We start from the raw sequence: 20,626 nt of genomic DNA, 5'->3' as shown, positions 1-20,626 counted from the left end.
TTTCGGACAAATCGGTAAAAGTAAACTTTTTGTCGTCCTTAGCAACAGTGGTTTTATGCTAACCACGCCCACATTCCTTATATGTCCATATCCAGTGTTTTTCAATGTATTCAGTTTCAGGCATGAATGCATGCATTCAATTTTCACTGTATTGTATTGAAATGCATGGGAGTTATAACAGTGCGCCACTTTGCTAGCTTGCCACGCGCACGCCGTTCAAAATCTACAACTTCTAATTCCAACATTTTTTCCACAGTAGCTTGCCATTGATGCCCAAAAAGTTTCGAGACGATCGATAAAAATTCCAACGACAAGTTTACGTTTGAATCCAGTGGCAAAGGTGTTTTTTATAGAAAATTCAAGATGGCCGCCTTTTCCCGAGGTCAAAGGTCGACGAAACTCCAGAGGTAATTGTAGACTTATGCTACGGACATGCGAGTCAAATTTCGTGAAAATCGCTCGAAAAAAAGTTCATTTTTCCATATTGTGTAAAAACGCGAAAAACGCAAAATGGCAGATTTTGGCACAAAATGGCCGCCAAACCGTAGGTCGTGTCGCCATCACGTAATGATTTCAAAACTTTATTTGGATATACCCGACAAAGTTATCTGGGTTTCGCTAGCCGATTCTTAAAAAAAAAATCCGAAATTTTTTTTTTTAGCCGAGTCAGCACTTTTTTTTGCGATCGTTTTTTGTTTACCACGGCCACATTCCTTTATCGATTTTGTCGTATGTGACATCGTTTTGTTCAGTGTGGGCCAGGGTATCGCATATTTCAGTTTCAGGCTATTCCGATAAAATATGTGCGAGCTAGCTAAAATGGCGACGGTTGCGAATTCGCCACGCGCACGCGTTTCAAATTCTACAACTTCTAATTCCAACATTTTGTCCACAGTAGCTTGCCATTGATGCCCGAGAAGTTTCAAAAAGATCGATAAAAATCCCTAGGACGAGTTTTCGTTTGTATCCGTTACTAAAGGTGCTTTTTTTTGAAAATTCAAGATGGCCGCCCCTTCCCAAGGTCAAAGGTCAACAAAACTTCTTTGGTAGTTGTAGAATCGTGTTTGTGGCATGTGTATGCAATTTCGTGAAAATCGCTTAAACAAAAGTGTCGTTTTCCCATATTGTCAAAAAACACGAAAATCGCCATTTCTCTGAGTTCGCCACAAAATGGCCGCCAAGCCGTAGGTCGTGTGTGGCCATCCCATAATGATTTCATAACTTCTTTGGGATATCTCCAACACGCGTGTTTTGGTTTCATAACTGTATTTCGAAAAAATTTTTTTGGCCCCATAAGCGATTTTCGGCCCATTCATTTTTTTTACGGGAACGCTCGCTGTGATGTCATCGACTTCGGGGGGGTGGCGTTTTCTTTGCCGAAAATTCATTTTCAATTTATCCTAGGTGTGTGCCAATTTTGGTGAGTTTTCGGGTATGTGGCGGGGGTCAAATTTGCGATCTACGGATCCGTTAGAAACGGGAAGAATAATTAAAGCCGCAAGCGGCGTTGTATGGCCCGCAGACGCAACCCGCATTCCACGCCCAATTCTACGCAACACCGCGGCTCTCTCCGCCCTTCACCGCCCTCACCGCCCACAAATTAAAAGATAGTCAAGGCTGGATTTGTTAATATTGCTAACTATGCTAACTATGCTAATGTGACTAAAAGTCCTAGCATAGCGATTACCATAATCAACTCTCTCAGAAAAACACATTACCTAAAATGCTAACTATGCTAACTATGCTAGCTATGCTAACATAGCTAAAAGTGCTAGCATAGCGATCAGCATCATCAACTGACTCAGAAAAACACATTACCTAAAATGCTAATTATGCTAACTATGCTAGCTATGCTAACATAGCTAAAAGTGCTAGCATAGCGATCAGCATCATCAACTGACTCAGAAAAACACATTACCTGAAATGCTAATTATGCTAACTATGCTAGCTATGCTAATGTGGCTAAAAGTGCTAGCATAGCGATCAGCATCATCAACTGACTCAGAAAAACACATTACCTAAAATGCTAATTATGCTAAGTATGCTAGTTATGCTAACATAGCTAAAAGTGCTAGCATAGCGATCAGCATCATCAACGGACTCAGAAAAACACATTCCTCCATTGGTGAGAGCTACATGTCATAAGTTGCTAAAAAACCCACTTTTTCCAAAATGGCGGCTTTTCTGTTGATTTTATCTCCATAGCAACCATTTTATGTTTTGGTCCCCTCGGGAGGACGAACAGATTGACGTCAGTTTCGGACAAATCGGTAAAAGTAAACTTTTTGTCGCCTTAGCAACAGTGGTTTTATGCTAACCACGCCCACATTCCTTATATGTCCATATCCAGTGTTTTTCAATGTAATCTGTTTCAGGCATGAATGCATGCATTCAATTTTCACTGTATTGTATTGAAATGCATGGGAGTTATAACAGTGCGCCACTTTGCTAGCATGCCACGCGCACGCCGTTCAAAATCTACAACTTCTTATTCCAACATTTTTTCCACAGTAGCTTGCCATTGATGCCCAAACAGTTTCGAGATGATTGATGAAAATTCCAACGACAAGTTTAAGTTTGAATCCAGTGGTAATGGTGTTTTTTATATAAAATTCAAGATGGCCGCCTTTTCCCGAGGTCAAAGGTCGACGAAACTCCAAAGGTGATTGTAGACTTACGCTAGGGACATGCGAGTCAAATTTCGTCAAAATCGCTCGAAAAAAAGTTCATTTTTCCATATTGTGTAAAATCGCGAAAAACTCAAAATGGCAGATTTTGGCACAAAATGGCCGCCAAACCGTAGGTCGTGTCTCCATCACGTAATGATTTCAAAACTTTCTTTGGATATACCCGACAAAGTTATCTGGGTTTCGTTAGCCGATTCTTAAAAATAAAATCAGATTTTTTTTTTTTTGCCGAGTCAGCACTTTTTTTTGCGATCGTTTTTTGTTTACCACGGCCACATTCCTTTATCGATTTTGTCGTATGTGATATCGTTTTGTTCAGTGTGGGCCAGGGTATCGCATATTTCAGTTTCAGGACCATTCCGATAAAATATGTGCGAGCTAGCTAAAATGGCGACGGTTGCGAATTCGCCACGCGCACGCGTTTCAAATCTACAACTTCTAATTCCAACATTTTGTCCACAATTGATTGCCATTGATGCCCAGAAGTTTCAAAAAGATCGATGAAAAATCCCTAGGACGAGTTTTCGTTTGAATACCTTACTAAAGGTGCTTTTTTTTGAAAATTCAAGATGGCCGCCTCTTCCCAAGGTCAAAGGTCAACGAAACTTCTTTGGTAGTTGTAGAATCGTGCTAGTGGCATGTATGTGCAATTTCGTTAAAATCGCTCAAACAAAAGTATCGTTTTCCCGTATTGTGAAAAAACACGAAAATCGCCATTTCTCTGAGTTCGCCACAAAATGGCCGCCAAGCCGTAGGTCGTATGGCCATCCCATAATGATTTCATAACTTCTTTGGGATATTTCCAACACGCGTGTTTTGGTTTCGTACCTGTATTTCAAAATATTTTTTTTTGGCCCCATAAGCGATTTTCGGCCCATTCATTTTTTTTACGGGAACGCTCGCCGTGATGTCATCGACTTCGGGGGGTTGACGTTTTCTTTGCCGAAAATTCATTTTCAATTTATCCTAGGTGTGTGCCAATTTTGGTGAGTTTTCGGGTATGTGGCGGGGGTCAAATTTGAGCTCAAAGGCGCAGATAGAAAGCGGAATAATAATAATTAAAGCCGCAAGCGGCGTTGTATGGCCCGCAGACGCAACCCGCCTTCCACGCCCAACTCTACGCACCACCGCTGCCCTTACAGCCCGCAAATTAAAAGCTAGTCAAAGCTGTATTTGCTAATTATGCTAACAATGCTAACTATGCTAAAGTGGCTAAAAGTGCTAGCATTGCGATCAGCATCATCAACTGACTCAGAAAAACACATTACCTAAAATGCTAATTATGCTAACTATGCTAGCTATGCTAATGTGGCTAAAAGTGCTACCATAGCAATCAGCATCATCAACTGACTGAGAAAAACACATTATCTAAAATGCTAACTATGCTAACTATGCTAGCTATGCTAATGTGGCTGAAAGTGCTAGCATTGTGATCAGCATCATCAATTGACTCAGAAAAACACATTCCTCCATTGGTGAGAGCTATGTGTCATAAGTTGATAAAAAACCCACTTTTTCCAAAATGGCGGCTTTTCTGTTGATTTTATCTCCATAGCAACCATTTTATGTTTTGGTCCCCTCGGGATGACGAACAGATTGACGTCAGTTTCGGACAAATCGGTAAAAGTAAACTTTTTGTTGTCCTTAGCAACAGTGGTTTTATGCTAACCACGCCCACATTCCTTATATGTCCATATCCAGTGTTTTTCAATGTATTCAGTTTCAGGCATGAATGCATGCATTCAATTTTCACTGTATTGTATTGAAATGCATGGGAGTTATAACAGTGCGCCACTTTGCTAGCTTGCCACGCGCACGCCGTTCAAAATCTACAACTTCTAATTCCAACATTTTTTACACAGTAGCTTGCCATTGATGCCCAAAAAGTTTTGAGACGATCGAAGAAAATTCCAATGACAAGTTTACGTTTGAATCCAGTGGTAATGGTGTTTTTTATATAAAATTCAAGATGGCCGCCTTTTCCCGAGGTCAAAGGTCGACGAAACTCCAGAGGTGATTGAAGACTTATGCTAGGGACATGCGAGTAAAATTTCGTGAAAATCGCTCGAAAAAAAGTTCATTTTTCCATATCGTGTAAAAACGCGAAAAACGCAAAATGGCAGATTTTGGCACAAAATGGCTGCCAAACCGTAGGTCGTGTCGCCATCACGTAATGATTTCAAAACTTTCTTTGGATATACCCGACAAAGTTATCTGGGTTTCGATAGCCGATTCTTAAAAATAAAATCCGAAAGATTTTTTTTTTGCCGAGTCAGCACTTTTTTTTGCGACGGTTTTTTGTTTACCACGGCCACATTCCTTTATCGATTTTGTCGTATGTGACATCGTTTTGTTCAGTGTGGGCCAGGGTATCGCATATTTCAGTTTCAGGCTATTCCGATAAAATATGTGCGAGTTAGCTAAAATGGCGACGGTTGCGAATTCGCCACGCGCACGCGTTTCAAATTCTACAACTTCTAATTCCAACATTTTGTCCACAGTAGCTTGCCATTGATGCCCGAGAAGTTTCAAAAAGATCGATAAAAATCCGGAGGACGAGTTTTCGTTTGTAAACGTTACTAAAGGTGCTTTTTTATGAAAATTCAAGATGGCCGCCCCTTCCCAAGGTCAAAGGTCAACAAAACTTCTTTGGTTATTGTAGAATCATGGTCTTGGCATGTGTGTGCAATTTCGTGAAAATCGCTTAAACAAAAGTGTCGTTTTCCCATATTGTCAAAAAACACGAATATCGCCATTTCTCTGAGTTGGCCACAAAATGGCCGCCAAGCCGTAGGTCGTGTGGCCATCCCATAATGATTTCAAAACTTCTTTGGGATATCTCCAACACGCGTGTTTTGGTTTCGTTGCTCTAATTTGAAATAATTTTTTTTGGCCCCATAAGCGATTTTCGGCCCATTCATTTTTTTTACGGGACCGCTCGCTGTGATGTCATCGACTTCGGGGGGGTGACTTTCTCTTTGCCGAAAATTCATTTTCAATTTATCCCAGATGTGTGCCAATTTTGGTGAGTTTTCGGGTATGTGGCGGGGGTCAAAATTAAGCTCAAAGACGCCGTTAGTGTGCAAGAATAATAATAATAATAATAATATTATAATAATATAATAATATATAATATTATTATTATATTATTATTATTTTATTATTATTATATTATTAATATAATAATATAACCCTAACCCTAACCCTAACCCTACGCACCACCGCTGACCTCACCGCCCTCACAGCCCGCAAATTAAAAGCTAGTCAAGGCTGGATTTGCTAATTATGCTAACTATGCTAACTATGCTAATGTGGCTAAAAGTGCTAGCATAGCGATCAGCATCATCAACCGACACAGAAAAACACATCACCTAAAATGACAATTATGCTAACTATGCTAGCAATGCTAATGTGGCTAAAAGTGCTAGCATAGCGATCAGCATCATCAACTGACTCAGAAAAACACATTACCTAAAATGCTAATTATGCTAACTATGCTAGCTATGCTAATGTGGCTAAAAGTGCTAGCATAGCGATCAGCATCATTAACTGAATCAGAAAAACACATTACCTAAAATGCTAATTATGCTAACTATGCTAGCTATGCTAATGTGGCTAAAAGTGCTAGCATAGCGATCAGCATCATCAACTGACTCAGAAAAACACATTACCTAAAATGCTAATTATGCTAACTATGCTAGTAATGCTAATATAGCTAAAATTGCTAGCATAGCGATCTGCATCATCAACTGACTCAGGAAAACACATTCCTCCATTGGTGAGAGCTACATGTCACAAGTTGATAAAAAACCTACTTTTTCCAAAATGGCAGCTTTTCTGTTGATTTTTTCTCCATAGCAACCATTTTATGTTTTGGTACCCTCGGGAGGACGAACAGATTGACGTCAGTTTCGGAATAATCGGTAAAAGTAAAGTTTTTGTTGTCCTTAGCAACAGTGGTTTTATGCTAACCACGCCCAAATTCCTTATATGTCCATATCCAGTGTTTTTCAATGTATGCAGTTTCAGGCATTATTGCATGCATTCAAATTTCACAATAGTCCATTGAAAAACATAGGAGTTATAACAGTGCGCCACTTTGCTAGCTCGCCACGCGCACGCCGTTTAAAATCTACAACTTCTAATTCCAACATTTTTTCCACAGTAGCTTGCCATTGATGCCCAAAAAGTTTCGAGACGATCGCTGAAAATTCCAACGACAAGTTTACGTTTGAATCTGGTGGTAAAGGTGTTTTTTATAGAAAATTCAAGATGGCCGCCTTTTCCCGAGGTCAAAGGTCGACGAAACTCCAGAGGTGAATGTAGACTTACGCTAGGGACATGCGCGTCAAATTTCGTGAAAATCGCTCGAAAAAAAGTTCATTTTTCTATATTGTGTAAAAACGCGAAAAACTCAAAATGGCAGATTTTGGCACAAAATGGCCGCCAAATCGTAGGTCGTGTCGCCATCACGTAATGATTTCAAAACTTTCTTTGGATATACCCGACAAAGTTATCTGGGTTTCGTTAGCCGATTCTTAAAAATAAAATCCGAAAAAATTGTTTTTTGCCGAGTCAGCACTTTTTTTTGCGATCGTTTTTTGTTTACCACGGCCACATTCCTTTATCGATTTTGTCGTATGTGACATCGTTTTGTTCAGTGTGGGCCAGGGTATCGCATATTTCAGTTTAAGGCTATTTCGATAAAATATTTGCGAGCTAGCTAAAATGGCGACGGTTGCGAATTCGCCACGCGCACGCGTTTCAAATTCTACAACTTCTAATTCCAACATTTTGTCCACAGTAGCTTGCCATTGATGCCCGAGAAGTTTCAAAAAGATCGATAAAAATCCCTAGGACGAGTTTTCGTTTGTATCCGTTACTAAAGGTGCTTTTTTATGAAAATTCAAGATGGCCGCCCTTTGCCAAGGTCAAAGGTCAACAAAACTTCTTTGGTAGTTGTAGAATCGTGTTTGTGGCATGTGTGTGCAATTTCGTGAAAATCGCTTAAACAAAAGTATCGTTTTCCCATATTGTCAAAAAACACGAAAATCGCCATTTCTCTGAGTTCGCCACAAAATGGCCGCCAAGCCGTAAGTCGTGTGGCCATCCCATAATGATTTCATAACTTCTTTGGGATATCTCCAACACGCGTGTTTTGGTTTTGTAACTGTATTTCAAAATTTTTTTTTTTGGCCTTATAAGCGATTTTCGGCCCATTCATTTTTTTCACGGGAACGCTTGCCGTGATGTCATCGACCTCGGGGGGGTGACGTTCTTTTTGCCGAAAATTCATTTTCAATTTATCCTAGGTGTGTGCCAATTTTGGTGAGTTTTCGGGTATGTGGCGGGGGTCAAATTTGAGCTCAAAGTGGAAGAAAGAAAGTAAAAGAAAAATAATAATAATAATGAAACAAAGCAGAAACAATATAGAAGTTTTTGCAGTCAGGTGGCCTATGTATTTCAATGCGGCCTGTCTTTTACTATAGGCTGGGCATGTGTTTTTGGCTTTAAACCCGTTTTTTGAGGGCTTTTTGGGGCTTTTTTGGGTTTTTGTCGTCATTTTTGCGACTACAATTTTGACGTTTGTGCTTTGTGTTGTGCGTGTGTGTGTGTATTTTTGTTGCGTTACACAATTGTCGTGTCGTTTTGTGCTTTGGGCGACTTTTGACCCCATTTTTTGGCGTTTTGACGCGTTTTTTTGACGTTTTGGACCTTTTGAGTGTTCGACCCTCGTAGCAGTTACAATATGGTCCTTGCACTCTGTGAGTGCTGCGGGCCATAATAATAATAATAATGAAACAAAGCAGAAACAATATAGAAGTTTTTGCAGTCAGGTGGCCTATGTATTTCAATGCGGCCTGTCTTTTACTATAGGCTGGGCATGTCTTTTTGGCTTTAAACCTGTCTTTTGAGGGCTTTTTGGGGCTTTTTTGTGTTTTTGTTGTCATTTTTGCGACTACAATTTTGACGTTTTTGCGTTGGTTTTGTGCGTGTGTGTGTGTATTTTTGTTGCGTTACACAATTGTCGTGTTGTTTTGTGCTTTGGGCGACTTTTGACCCCATTTTTTGGCGTTTTGACGCGTTTTTTTGACGTTTTGGACCTTTTTGAGTGTTCGACCCTCGTACCAGTTACAATATGGTCCTTGCACTCTGTGAGTGCTGCGGGCCATAATAATAATAATAATAATGAAACGAAGAAGAAACAATATAGAAGTTTTTGCAGTCAGGTGGCCTATGTATTTCAATGCGGCCTGTCTTTTACTATAGGCTGGGCATGTCTTTTTGGCTTTAAACCCGTTCTTTGAGGGCTTTTTGGGGCTTTTTTGTGTTTTTGTCGTCATTTTTGCGACTACAAATTTGTCGTTTGTGTGGGGGTGTTGTGCGTGTGTGTGTGTATTTTTGTTGCGTTACACAATTGTCGTCTCGTTGTGTGCTTTGGGCGACTTTTGACCCCATTTTTTGGCGTTTTGACGCGTTTTTTTGACGTTTTGGACTTTTTGAGTGTTCGACCCTCGTACCAGTTACAATATGGTCCTTGCAGTCTATGACTGCTGCGGGCCATAATAATAAACATTCGAAAAACAATATAGAAGTTTTTGCGGTTAGGATTTCCTATGTATTTCAATGCGGCCTGTCTTTTACTATAGGCTGGGCATGTCTTTTTGGCTTTAAACCTGTCTTTTGAGGGCTTTTTGGGGATTTTTTGTGTTTTTGTCGTCATTTTTGCGACTACAATTTTTACGTTTTTGCGTTGGTGTTGTGCGTGTGTGTGTGTATTTTTGTTGCGTTACACAATTGTCGTGTTGTTTTGTGCTTTGGGCGACTTTTGACCCCATTTTTTGGCGTTTTGACGCGTTTTTTTGACCTTTTGGACCTTTTTGAGTGTTCGACCCTCGTACCAGTTACAATATGGTCCTTGCACTCTGTGAGTGCTGCGGGCCATAATAATGAAACGAAGCAGAAACAATATAGAAGTTTTTGCAGTCAGGCGGCCTATGTATTTCAATGCGGCCTGTCTTTTACTATAGGCTGGGCATGTCTTTTTGGCTTTAAACCCGTCTTTGGAGGGCTTTTTTGGGCTTTTTTGTGCTTTTGTCGTCATTTTTGCGACTACAATTTTTACGTTTTTGCGTTGGTGTTGTGCGTGTGTGTGTGTATTTTTGTTGCGTTACACAATTGTCGTGTCGTTTTGTGCTTTGGGCGACTTTTGACCCCATTTTTTGGCGTTTTGACGCGTTTTTTTGACGTTTTGGACCTTTTGAGTGTTCGACCCTCGTAGCAGTTACAATATGGTCCTTGCACTCTGTGAGTGCTGCGGGCCATAAAAATTACCTTAAAAGTGTTTTCTTGTTATTTAGCTTACACAGTTGAGGTTTACAGGATGTGTATTTGTATACAAGAGCAAAACCTTGTTAGAGGAATGTGTTAAATCCATTCATTGTGATAGAAATGTGCCTCTGTATTGTCTGTCATGTTAGGATCAGTTCACAGCTATCTTATTTTTAAAAAGGTAAACCCGGTTATGTCTGGTGTTAAACTAACAATAAACAAAAGGAGCACAATCGACGCAGAGACATAAAGATCTGAATACAAATAATATAAAAAATTAAAAAAAACACGTTTCTTGATGATTTGGCACAGATAACTGATTTTTTTCCCCTCCAGTCACGTTTGATAGCATTTATTCCATTTGAAGAGTGGTGAACAGGACCTGCCTTGAATCATCCACACTTACAGTACATCTTGTTCTTTCCTGATGACACAGCTGACAGATGGTGCTGAATGTGTGGGACACCATACCAGCTGTTGCTCCAGGAGAATGAAGTGTCATTACTGCTGTCAGCCTCAAATAAAATATAAAAAGAGTCCATTTAAGTAATTTAGTCTTTTTGAAATCCACACAATATAAGTTGGTCAGTTGCCATGAACATTTTTGAGTGTACGTCAAAGCAGAAGTAGACGGTTTGTTGCTCAGTTACTAACCATATGTCTAATCTGTAGGTAAACATATAGGGCTGAACATCTGGCAGATTTTTCTTTATCTTTGAATGGCATTTAAACTAATTTTAAGAAGGCTCGATCAGGGAATTTTGCTTTAAATAAACACTTTATTATAGAAAATAGTTAATTATTCTTCTAATGAGATCTGCTTTCTTTCATTTCTGTAGTTTTAATCCACTAAAATATTAACATTCACTGAAATGTTCCCCAGATTTCATAGCTTTGAACCAACTAAATTAAGAAGAATATTTCGTAGATGTAGTACACCAACGAAGGGTGGCCCTACTTTCTCACAGAAATTGGTTTCTAACCCTGAAGTCTTCATCTTTTTCAAAACCAACGTACTAAACTCATTCTTTAATTTTCCTTTGTCTTTTTCTGATGCGAGTTTAGCAAAAAAAAAAAAAAAAAAAGAAAAAGGTGTGCTTCCCTCTAGTAATTGCTGATTAGATATCTGGAACTCCAAAAATCTTTTTCCTCTCCCAAATAGTGGCTTTGAAGCTCTATAGAATAGATTTAGAATACAAATGATCCAAAGGCATATCCCCACACCCCAGAACTTATCAATACATAAAATGTTCTTTGGGAATGCTGTTTAAAATTCATATACTGACTAATAGTATTACAATTATTACCTGTCTTTAAAGGTTGCATGTAGTTTTGACTAAAACAAATGTCAAATTGAGGATCTGCTAAACTTATATAGGATTTTTTTAAGAATACTGTTCATGGGTGATTTTTATACAACTGTGCAGAATGCTTTATTGATTATATTCTTTTCTTTGAAAGACAGCACTACGGCCAGTGCTGGGAATAGATGATAGTGCAGCTAAACCAATCAAAGCCTTGAAAAGCCTGTTCTTCTTGCTTAAGGCTGCAGCACTGTAGCCTTTGTCTGTTCTTTTAAAAGAAGCCATCTGATTTTTGAAAATGTTTTACTGCCAAAAAATAGAAGTCTGGGATAGATCTGAACAGTTTTTGGATGTTTTTTTTTAGTTTGATCGAAAGAAGAATGTTGTCTTGGGATTTTTACTATATGTTATCAGCCAGTATTCTGTCCCTTATTTAAAATTGGGGTATTTCTCTTGTCAGTTGTTAAAATATATTGTTGGAATTAATTGTCATTGATTCAGTCTCTGTCTGTCTTAATTTTCCTTTCCCTCCATTTTTCAGTGAAACTGACATCTGCGAGTCATTTTTAAATCACTTTGTCATTTGAGCTGCAGAGAAGTGACAGAAAATGTTAATTAAAGGAGTACATTTCTTCTCTGCACCATTTAACACTGACATGGTCATGTTACTGTGTATGCTAGATGCAGTTCCTCTTCCACCTTGCACCCGTGCTTTGTTATTCCTACCAGGGACACAAACGTGAGCTCTGTGATGTTATTTAAGGTAACGGTAGTGATGGCTAGACAGATGGGTTTGAAGCCACCTTTTGCTCTGCCTCAGTACCCTTGTCTGTTTGAGAAGTGTTGAGGTTGGAGTCTATTTTTGTCTGTGATGCTGTCTGACCAATAAGAGGTGAAAACTGTGACTGTGGCCATGAAGAAAAAATAGTTTCCAGTGCTTTTCTTTAAAAATTGATGTTACTCCGTTGTCATGAATGTTTTCTGTAAATTAGATGCGGTTCCAATGAATAAGTATTACGCTGCAGGTTGATGCTGCTTTAAAAATTTGTATTTAATTCTTGAAAATTTACCTGAAAAACTGGATAGTAGTAACTGTTTTTCTATGTAACCAAGGCTCTTGCACACCGTTTTGCGTTGTTGACTATCTGTTTTCTTCTTGAGGTTTGAGGGGGTTTAAAATAAGCAACCTTGAAAATTCTCTGAGCAGCATTATACTGTTGGCAGACTCTTGTTTGGCGAAACACAACCAAATTGAATCCTTTCTGCTCCAGATTGTCCCCAAGAAGTTCAAAGTGTGCATGCTTTAAAGTGGAGATGCAGAAAAGCATGATTCTTATTTTTATTCTTCAAGGCTTCCTCAGAAAGGAAAGCTTTCTCTCATGGTTGACCTGTGTGTGTCTGAAACCACTCAGAACCCAGCGATGCTTCTACTTTTTTTCTTTCTTTTTTTTTTTCTTTTAATCCTTGTTGTGTGCAAAGATGAAGAAAGTTGAAATGACAACCCCCTTTATATAGCAGTCACTGACATTCAGCTATCTCCTAGGGAATGATAGAAACTAAGGGTGTATTCAGACTGAGAAAACCGTTTGGTCCGGACCCAGTGCGCTCAATTTTGTCTGGATCAAGTCCTGAACCTTGGATTTGGTCTGTATTTAGACCACTGTCAAGGGGACCTTCCTGTTCTGGACTAAAACTTGAAACATGTGACCAGAGATATCTCTACTCATTGGTCAGGAATTATGAGGGCGGGGCAAAGCAAATCGGGCCAGGCATTATGGAAGCCCTGTGCTTTTCTTTTATTCAAACTTTCTATTTCGCTCACAAGTTTTGTACGTCAGGCTCAACACTTTTTACTCGGGTTTGTGGTCCGGTGGAGAAATGCTGCAGTGCGGTTACTGGCAAGAAGACAGCTACGAAGGGACACTGATAAGTGTGTATGACGCGTAGATTGTCAGGAAAACGGTGAGAAGCAATGTGCATCACATTCAAAATTGTTCTGATGAGCCTGAACTCATCCAATCACATTTCAATGAATTGCTGTGTCTCATCCTTGTGATGTTATGGCATTATTTTAAGAGAATTTGTAACATAAAGGTAGTTTTTAGGATAACGCCATATAGGCCTGCACAATATACCGCAAATTTATTGTTATCGCGACAACAAGCTGTGCAATATGCATACCGCAAAAGACGGCAAAAATCGCAATAAATGGTTACGATAAAAGTTGCTAAAAACAATCTTATGGCAGCTTGAAATATTGAACAAATGAAATAAATCCCTTCATGCATTTAACCAATCGGAAGGACCCGTTTACGTTGTTGATCAATCGGGGATGAGCCCTTTTATGTTTGATGTTTGCCTCCTACGTCGACAAGGGTCATTTGGAGTATAATTTTTAAACTGTTGTAGTGAAATGAAAATGAAGTTTTTGGTTGTTTTGCTATTTGTTTATATACCGCAAATTATATCGTTATCGCAATATTAATCAACAATATCACTTATCGCGAGTTTTCCTCATATCGTGCAGCCCTAACGCCATAGCAGCTCCTGCCGGGCGCATGCCACATATAACAATACACAGAACAAGAAGCGTTTCCAGTGGTGTTAAAATAAATGTTCTAACAAATAAACTGTTGAACCCTTTTTTCTATTTGATAACATGACAATCGTTGCTCATTTGTGGCTTTATTCCTCTTCTGTTTACGTCGGCTACGGTGGCCTTTTTGGTTCAGTTGTTCTGCTCCGAGGGCGGATTGTATTCAGACTGAGGAATCTCAGAGTAAACCGAAGCTCAGTCCGATTGGAAACAAATAGAGACCACCTCCAATTGGGGAAAACTAAGTCTGGTTCACTTTAAGGGGACCAAATGTGTCCAGTCTGAATACACCCTAAAAAACTTTGCAGCTCCTATAACAAACAGTTGAGAAACGCATTTAAGAGGAACTCTTAAACTCTATGAACCGTAATTTTTGAAAAGAATATTTCCAAAAAAATGTGAGCTCATTATTTAATCCTTTGTTTACATTCTTTCAGCTACAAAAAATTTTCAACCATTTACGCGATAAACGTAATTCCTGCAGATTCTGAAGCAGAGGAAAGCCTTGTGCTGACACTTTTAAAGTCGTGAAATGTTTATTCAATCAACATAAATCGGCTGATTCTGCCGCGGGAAAAAGTGTCTTTGCGCCATTTTGCAACACTTAACATCAGTAATATTGGTGCAAAGCCGCTTTTTCTGTGACAGAACCAGCTGATTCAAGTTGATTGTAAACGGTCAAAGAGTTATCAGGTCACAGAGGGTGTATTATTTATCTTCGGTGTTAAAGGGTGTAGATCACTGTAGTACCCTGATGTTTTTTTGTTGTTGTTGTTGAGGGCTGCACGATATGAGGAAAACTCGCGATATGCGATATTGGTGATTAATATTGCGATAACGAGATAATTTGCGGTATATAAACAAATAGCAAAAAAACCAAAAACATCATTTCCATTTCACTGCAACAGTTTAAAAATTATACTCCAAATGACCCTTGTCGACGTAGGAGGCAAACATCAAAGATAAAAGGGCTCATTTGATTGATCAACAATGTAAACGGGTCCTTCCGATTGGTTAAATGCATGAAGGGATTTATTTCATTTATCCAATATTTCAAGCTGCCATGAGTTTGTTTTAGCACATTTAAGGAAACCATTTATTGTGATTTTCGCCGTCTTTTGCGGTATGTATATTGCACAGCTTGATGTCGCGATAACAATAAATTTGCGGTATATTGTGCAGGCCTATTGTTGTTGTACTTTTTTAGTCTTCGGATTGCATTATTTGTGTAAAACAGTTGAAGAGTTAAAGTAATTTAAAGAATACCACCACCGAAGCTAAAGTTTTGGTGTTGGTCAATCTGTTTATTGTTTTTCTGCTCAAATGAAGGATTATTTTGTGGCTTTTAAGATTCTAACTTAACCCAATGCACAGTTATTAAAAACGATTGTTTTGTTTTTCAGGGACAGCCTGTGGGCCAGTGTGATTTCAATATCAGATTGTTATGTATAGAAAAGGAAATAATTTCTCCAAGGATGGAAAAAATGAAGACGGGACAGATTGACAAAACCAAGGAGCCCTTCAGTGTCCGTAACAAGCCTTTCTTTGATATCCACGCTTCACGCAAGGTAAGGTGCTCCACCCCTGATTCTTTTTATTTTCTCCTCACTTTGGCTTAAATCATCTGATTCTGTTTTTTTTTTTCTCTTAAAATTATGGACATACACCCATACATTTTACATCATATTGTCTATTCAAGTGAAAAGTGTTTCATCTTGGGGGTTTTCTCTTAAAAAAACGTTCCTTGTGGTCAAATTGATCTCTTGAGAGTGGAGAAACTGCAAGCAGCTGACACACGTACACCCATCCATATTTATTGTGTGTAAATGACTATCTCAGGGGAGGGAAGGAGCTCCAAAATAAGTGCCTGACACCTCCATATTTGCTCTTTGGGGCACATCAGGAGAAGCTTTAAGATTTAGTGGATTATGTTAAGTGCTACTGTTTATCATCTTAAATGTTGTTAGTTTCTTTAAAAGATATATTTTAAGACTGTTTTATTTTGCACTGTATTTCTGGACTTGTTTCTCAAGTAGTTGTTGTGTAATAAATAAATAAATAAATAAGAAAGTCTGCGACAATAGTTATAGACTTAAAAGATTAGAGCTTTTATCATCTGAATAGCTGTTGAGCCTTCCTCAAAGTGTGAACTTGTGCCCTTTGTAAATGAGTGGGAAGTTGGAGCACAATAAACTGTGTGTTTTTGCTCTAACTCCAAGCGTTCGGAAGTCTTGGCCGGGCATTTTCCCATATGATGGAATTACAAGAAGGGGTTGAATGTAATAGACGTGTTTTGGCGCTTCAAAAATGTTCTATATGACTTTGTTACCTCTGGTCTAACCCCTTGCTATCCTCATGTCTTAGAAGTTCTTTGAGAGATCACCCCACCAACTTTCTTGCTCATGTTGGGTACAAAACACTGCAAATGAAGTCACTGTGTCTGGTTTCTGACTGCACTATTGTGTTCCCCTGAGACCATCTGCTCTGAATACAGTCATATCTCTGTTTTATAGGGAAATAACTCCAGGAAACTGGAATCTGGCTCATTAATTCATAGCAAGACAACCCTCCCCTTCATGACAACGTTCAGAAATTCCTTCTAGGGATATTTTGGCCAAACACTGGAGATGTAGTCACTTCAGCATTAATTCCCTCACTTATCTCTTATTTGAGGCAATTTGTTCTGTTTCTTTTTTTTTCTAGACCTCTAACAAAGATCGCTCTTTTATAGAATTTGTAAAATAGAGCAGCCAAGTCAATTATCTGGGAATTTCCCTATTGTTTGGCCCAACTATCTTGGTTGGATAGATGTATTTGACTAGATTTGAATTGTTATCAAACAGTTTTGCAAATAAGTCTGCAAATAATAAACGTTATGGGGTTTTACATGGCACAACCTCAAATCCTATCCCTCAAATCTTTATAATTAAAAGAAACACTCCTCTGTGGGGACTGCCTCTTAAATTTCATTGCTGCTAAACAGTTGTTTTTAAACCTGTCTAAAATAAGTCAGCTGTAATTATAAAATGTAACAAAGCATTTTCTGTTTAAGGTAGTTTAGAATAATTACCCAAGTGTTGCCACCAACTTAGTGTGATCAATTTTCTTAGAACAAATAGATTTTAGAATATATATTGTTAAAATAGTGTTGAACTGTTACTTAGTATACTAAATATCTTATTATTTTTTTAAAATAACATTGAATACTCTTTTAAAATAAATCTTATTAAAACATCAGTTGTTCCACATTCCTTCTTCCATCTTTATCTTTTTTTCCATCTGTGTTTTTAAGGGTTTTTATTGGTTTTCTCTTTTTTTAATAATCACCTGCCTCATCAACAGTACATCATGTTTTTTCTCTACACAAAAGTCGAAACCTCTGAACGTAGTAATTAAATAGATCGCGGTTATAATTTCCTCTAATGGTAAATGCTATAAAGCGTATACTTGTATAGCACTTTTCTACCTTCCTCTAAGGCCCAAAGCGCTTTACAGTCACAAACCCAGTCACACACACCTTCACACACTGATGGCGGCTCCGCTGCCGGACACTGATGGTGCCAACCTTCCACCAGAGGCAAGGTGCGGTTCAGTGTCTTGCCCAAAGACACTTTGACACATGGACAAGGCGGGAATCGAACCTGCAATCTTCCGATCAGGGGTCGACCGCCCTACTGCTGCATGATGGCCGCCTCAGTCTTTGATAATGTTAAATCTATAGAAGAAAATGAAATGCAGATTAAGTATATTTACACTTCAGTGGGGGTTCAACATCTCTGACACATTTACCTAAAAAAAATTGGATTTGAGATTAATCTAGTTTCTCATATGACACCTCTAGCCAGCCTTATTACATCGCATGGAATGGCAGGATTACCTTTTTTAACTCGATCATAAATCTCAACTAAATTCTTTATTGAACTAGAACGAATTTGTGATATTTTTCCGTTTAAATACTTTACTTAGATGCCCGATTTCACAGAGCTTTGGCATAGCTGATGAAACGAAGCTTTGGTGTGTATCCTGAAAATAAAATGGCTAATGGGATTTACTCACTTTGCAAAATGATTTAAGAAGCAGTTTACTTTAAAATCACAGTCAAAGATGGATATAAAAGCATTTAATTCATCTAGTTTGCTGTTTTTAATCATGCTATAACTTCTACTTCTCCACTGAAATGTCCTTTTAAGACATAATTTGGAGTGGAGCTCAAATGTGTGGTCAGTGTCTAGTCAGTAGCAGATGCACCATGCAGAGCTGATGCGTAAGCACTGATCTGGATGACGTCCTTTGGTCGGAGAAGATTTCTGAAAATGAAAAGCTTTTTTATGTAAAGGTGACATGGTGTAAATGTCCTAAATTTAGAGTTTTTCAGACCCTCATGGCATGCTTGAGATTTCATTTTTGGGGTTAAAATATCCCTCTAAAGGTAAGATAATTACTAAAGATAAGGTAGATTTTTCTAGTGCTATGAGATCTGGCTAGGTTATTTTGAGGTGAACTAAGGATTACAAACTTGAATAATTTATTTTCTGTTCAAATTGAACAATTTTTAAATTGTAAAGGACAATAAATAATCCATGCACCTTAAAATCCCTAATCATTCCTACCCTATTTTGATTGTAAACTCATTATTGTTAAGTTTGTGCTTAGCATTTATCGCATTAGTCAGGCTGTGCTTGAATTACCAAAGTTAAATCAGTTCTTCGTCCTCAAGCCAGCTATACATTTTTTACTCATCAGCAAAAAATGTTAGTTTTGTCCCTCTCTTGCATGTCCTAGATAATTTGTAGACACTTGACAAAAAATGTTCACATAATTCAACCTTCATTCAGACCTCCTTAATGGTAAGGTTTAAGAAGCTGCACTGTAAATGCGCAATTCTTGATCTCTGGTTGCTGCTGCATCCACTCACTGAATGAAATGTGTTGAGGAGTTCTGCTTTTATTTTTTTATTTTTTTAGAATACTCAACATGGACTTCATGACTCATGTTTGTTTACTTCTGTTGCTTTAAGAATGTTAGTCCTCTTCAAAGCCTCCCAGACATAATTTCACCACTGATGATGCAAGTTATGGCCATACAGTAAAGGTCAGGTGCACTGGTGAGGGAGCTGCTTCATATAAAGAAAAATCAAGTATTGCCGTCTGTTTTAGTTTGCTCCACTTGCATGCTCTCTTATGCCTCCCTTGCTTGGAGTTAATGTTAAGGAAAAGAAGGTATATCCCTTCGGTAAGGTCAGCAGATACTGCTCCTTGTGCTGCTAACTTTGTGTTTTACCTTTCTGCCTTTAGGCTGCAGTCTTTCTCTGGTTGACCTATGAAGATGTCATGACATCTTTGCTTACATCCTGGTCAACGAAAGGTTCTTCTGTGATGACTAGCATTGCTGACGAAGATATAATAGTTTAGGTTTTCAGTTTTTTATGTAGGTTCTTTTGTATGGAGAGAAATTAGACTCAGTCGGATTTGTGCGTAAATTAGGATTTGTGTATGCATATTCTTGCTTTGTGCGTGCGTAAATTAGGATTTGTGCATACATTTTTATTTTCCTTTAAAGTTTTTTTAAGCCCTGCTACACCCACTGAAGGAAATACGTTTAGAAGGGAAGGCTGATAGGAAAATTCTAATGACCGAGCAATCCACTGGTATTTAAACGCAGCACTTACCGACGAATTTGTGAGAAGTGAAAACAGTCTCACGGTAGATCCGTGCGTAACTGTGGCTTCGTGTGTGCGTAACAAGGGATTTGTGCGTGTTTTTTAAAGATGTGTGTGTGTAAGTAGTTTCAAGCTGCTGTGATCTTAATTTGTGCATACGTAAATTGCATTTTGTATTTTTTTCATTTTATATTCTTTTAATTTTTACACAAAACGTATTATGTGAGTAACAAATCACGCACAAATCCAAATTTATGCACAAATCCTAATTTACGCACGCACAAAGCAAGAATATGCAGACACAAATCCTAATTTACGCACAAATCAAGAATTACGCACGCACAAATCCGACTGAGTCTAATTTCTCTCCATACTTTTGTTTTTTTAAAAACACAACTATTCTCAGTTTATAGATTATATAAACCACTAGTATTGTAGCTGAAATTTGAAAATAACCTGTGTCAAAGCCGGAAGTTTAAATTGTACATTATTCGTTAGTGCTGTTAGCTTGCTCTAACTCAGTGTTTTTCAACCTTTTCTGAGCCACGGCACACTTTAACCTTAAAAAAAATCCCGCGGCACACCAGCATCCATGGTCTGTATTGATCTACAGTCCCTCCATAGTCTCACATGCATTTTTGAGATAATTGTGTCAGAAAAAGCTGGAAACTGCAGCTGTTTTTTTTCTAAAAAATGCAATAAAAGTTAAGTTAGAAGATTTAAAAACAGATTGATGTGTGTTCGTTGTTTCAAGACGTTTAACAACAGATCTCCTTGTGCGCTGTCAATCTCATGACCCAATGCATCATGGGAGATGTAGTGCATAAAACGGCCGAAGATCGGTTTTCGGAGCTTCAGTGTTTTGTTCACTTGTTCCACGGTCTGATACCGGATTCTGTGCAAAGCTACACCGCTAAAGACGAGCTTTAGCTGCTATTTTTGTTAGAACTGAGCGACTTTACGAGCTAAATCGGGACAAGGAAGTGAAGACTTTAACCACTTCTGATTGGTCAGACTGATGACATGTGATTAAGCTCCCCAAGAATGA

At 38.5% G+C, this 20,626-nt stretch overlaps 1 protein-coding gene across 1 annotated transcript in view; it reads left to right on the top strand.

Annotated features, from left to right (window-relative positions):
* rngtt (RNA guanylyltransferase and 5'-phosphatase) overlaps positions 1-20,626 on the top strand; it is a 106,765-nt gene that overhangs the window by 45,879 nt on the left and 40,260 nt on the right. Inside the window, exon 11 of the mRNA XM_023952891.1 lies at positions 15,323-15,487. Within this exon, the coding sequence (XP_023808659.1) occupies positions 15,323-15,487 (165 nt within the window). The remainder of the gene's footprint in view (positions 1-15,322; positions 15,488-20,626) is intronic.

Source organism: Oryzias latipes, chromosome 24, assembly GCF_002234675.1.
Source record: "Oryzias latipes chromosome 24, ASM223467v1".
NCBI classification, from domain to species: Eukaryota; Metazoa; Chordata; class Actinopteri; order Beloniformes; family Adrianichthyidae; genus Oryzias; species Oryzias latipes.
Note: the sequence above shows the minus strand (reverse complement) of the source record. Positions and strands in the feature narration are given on the sequence as shown.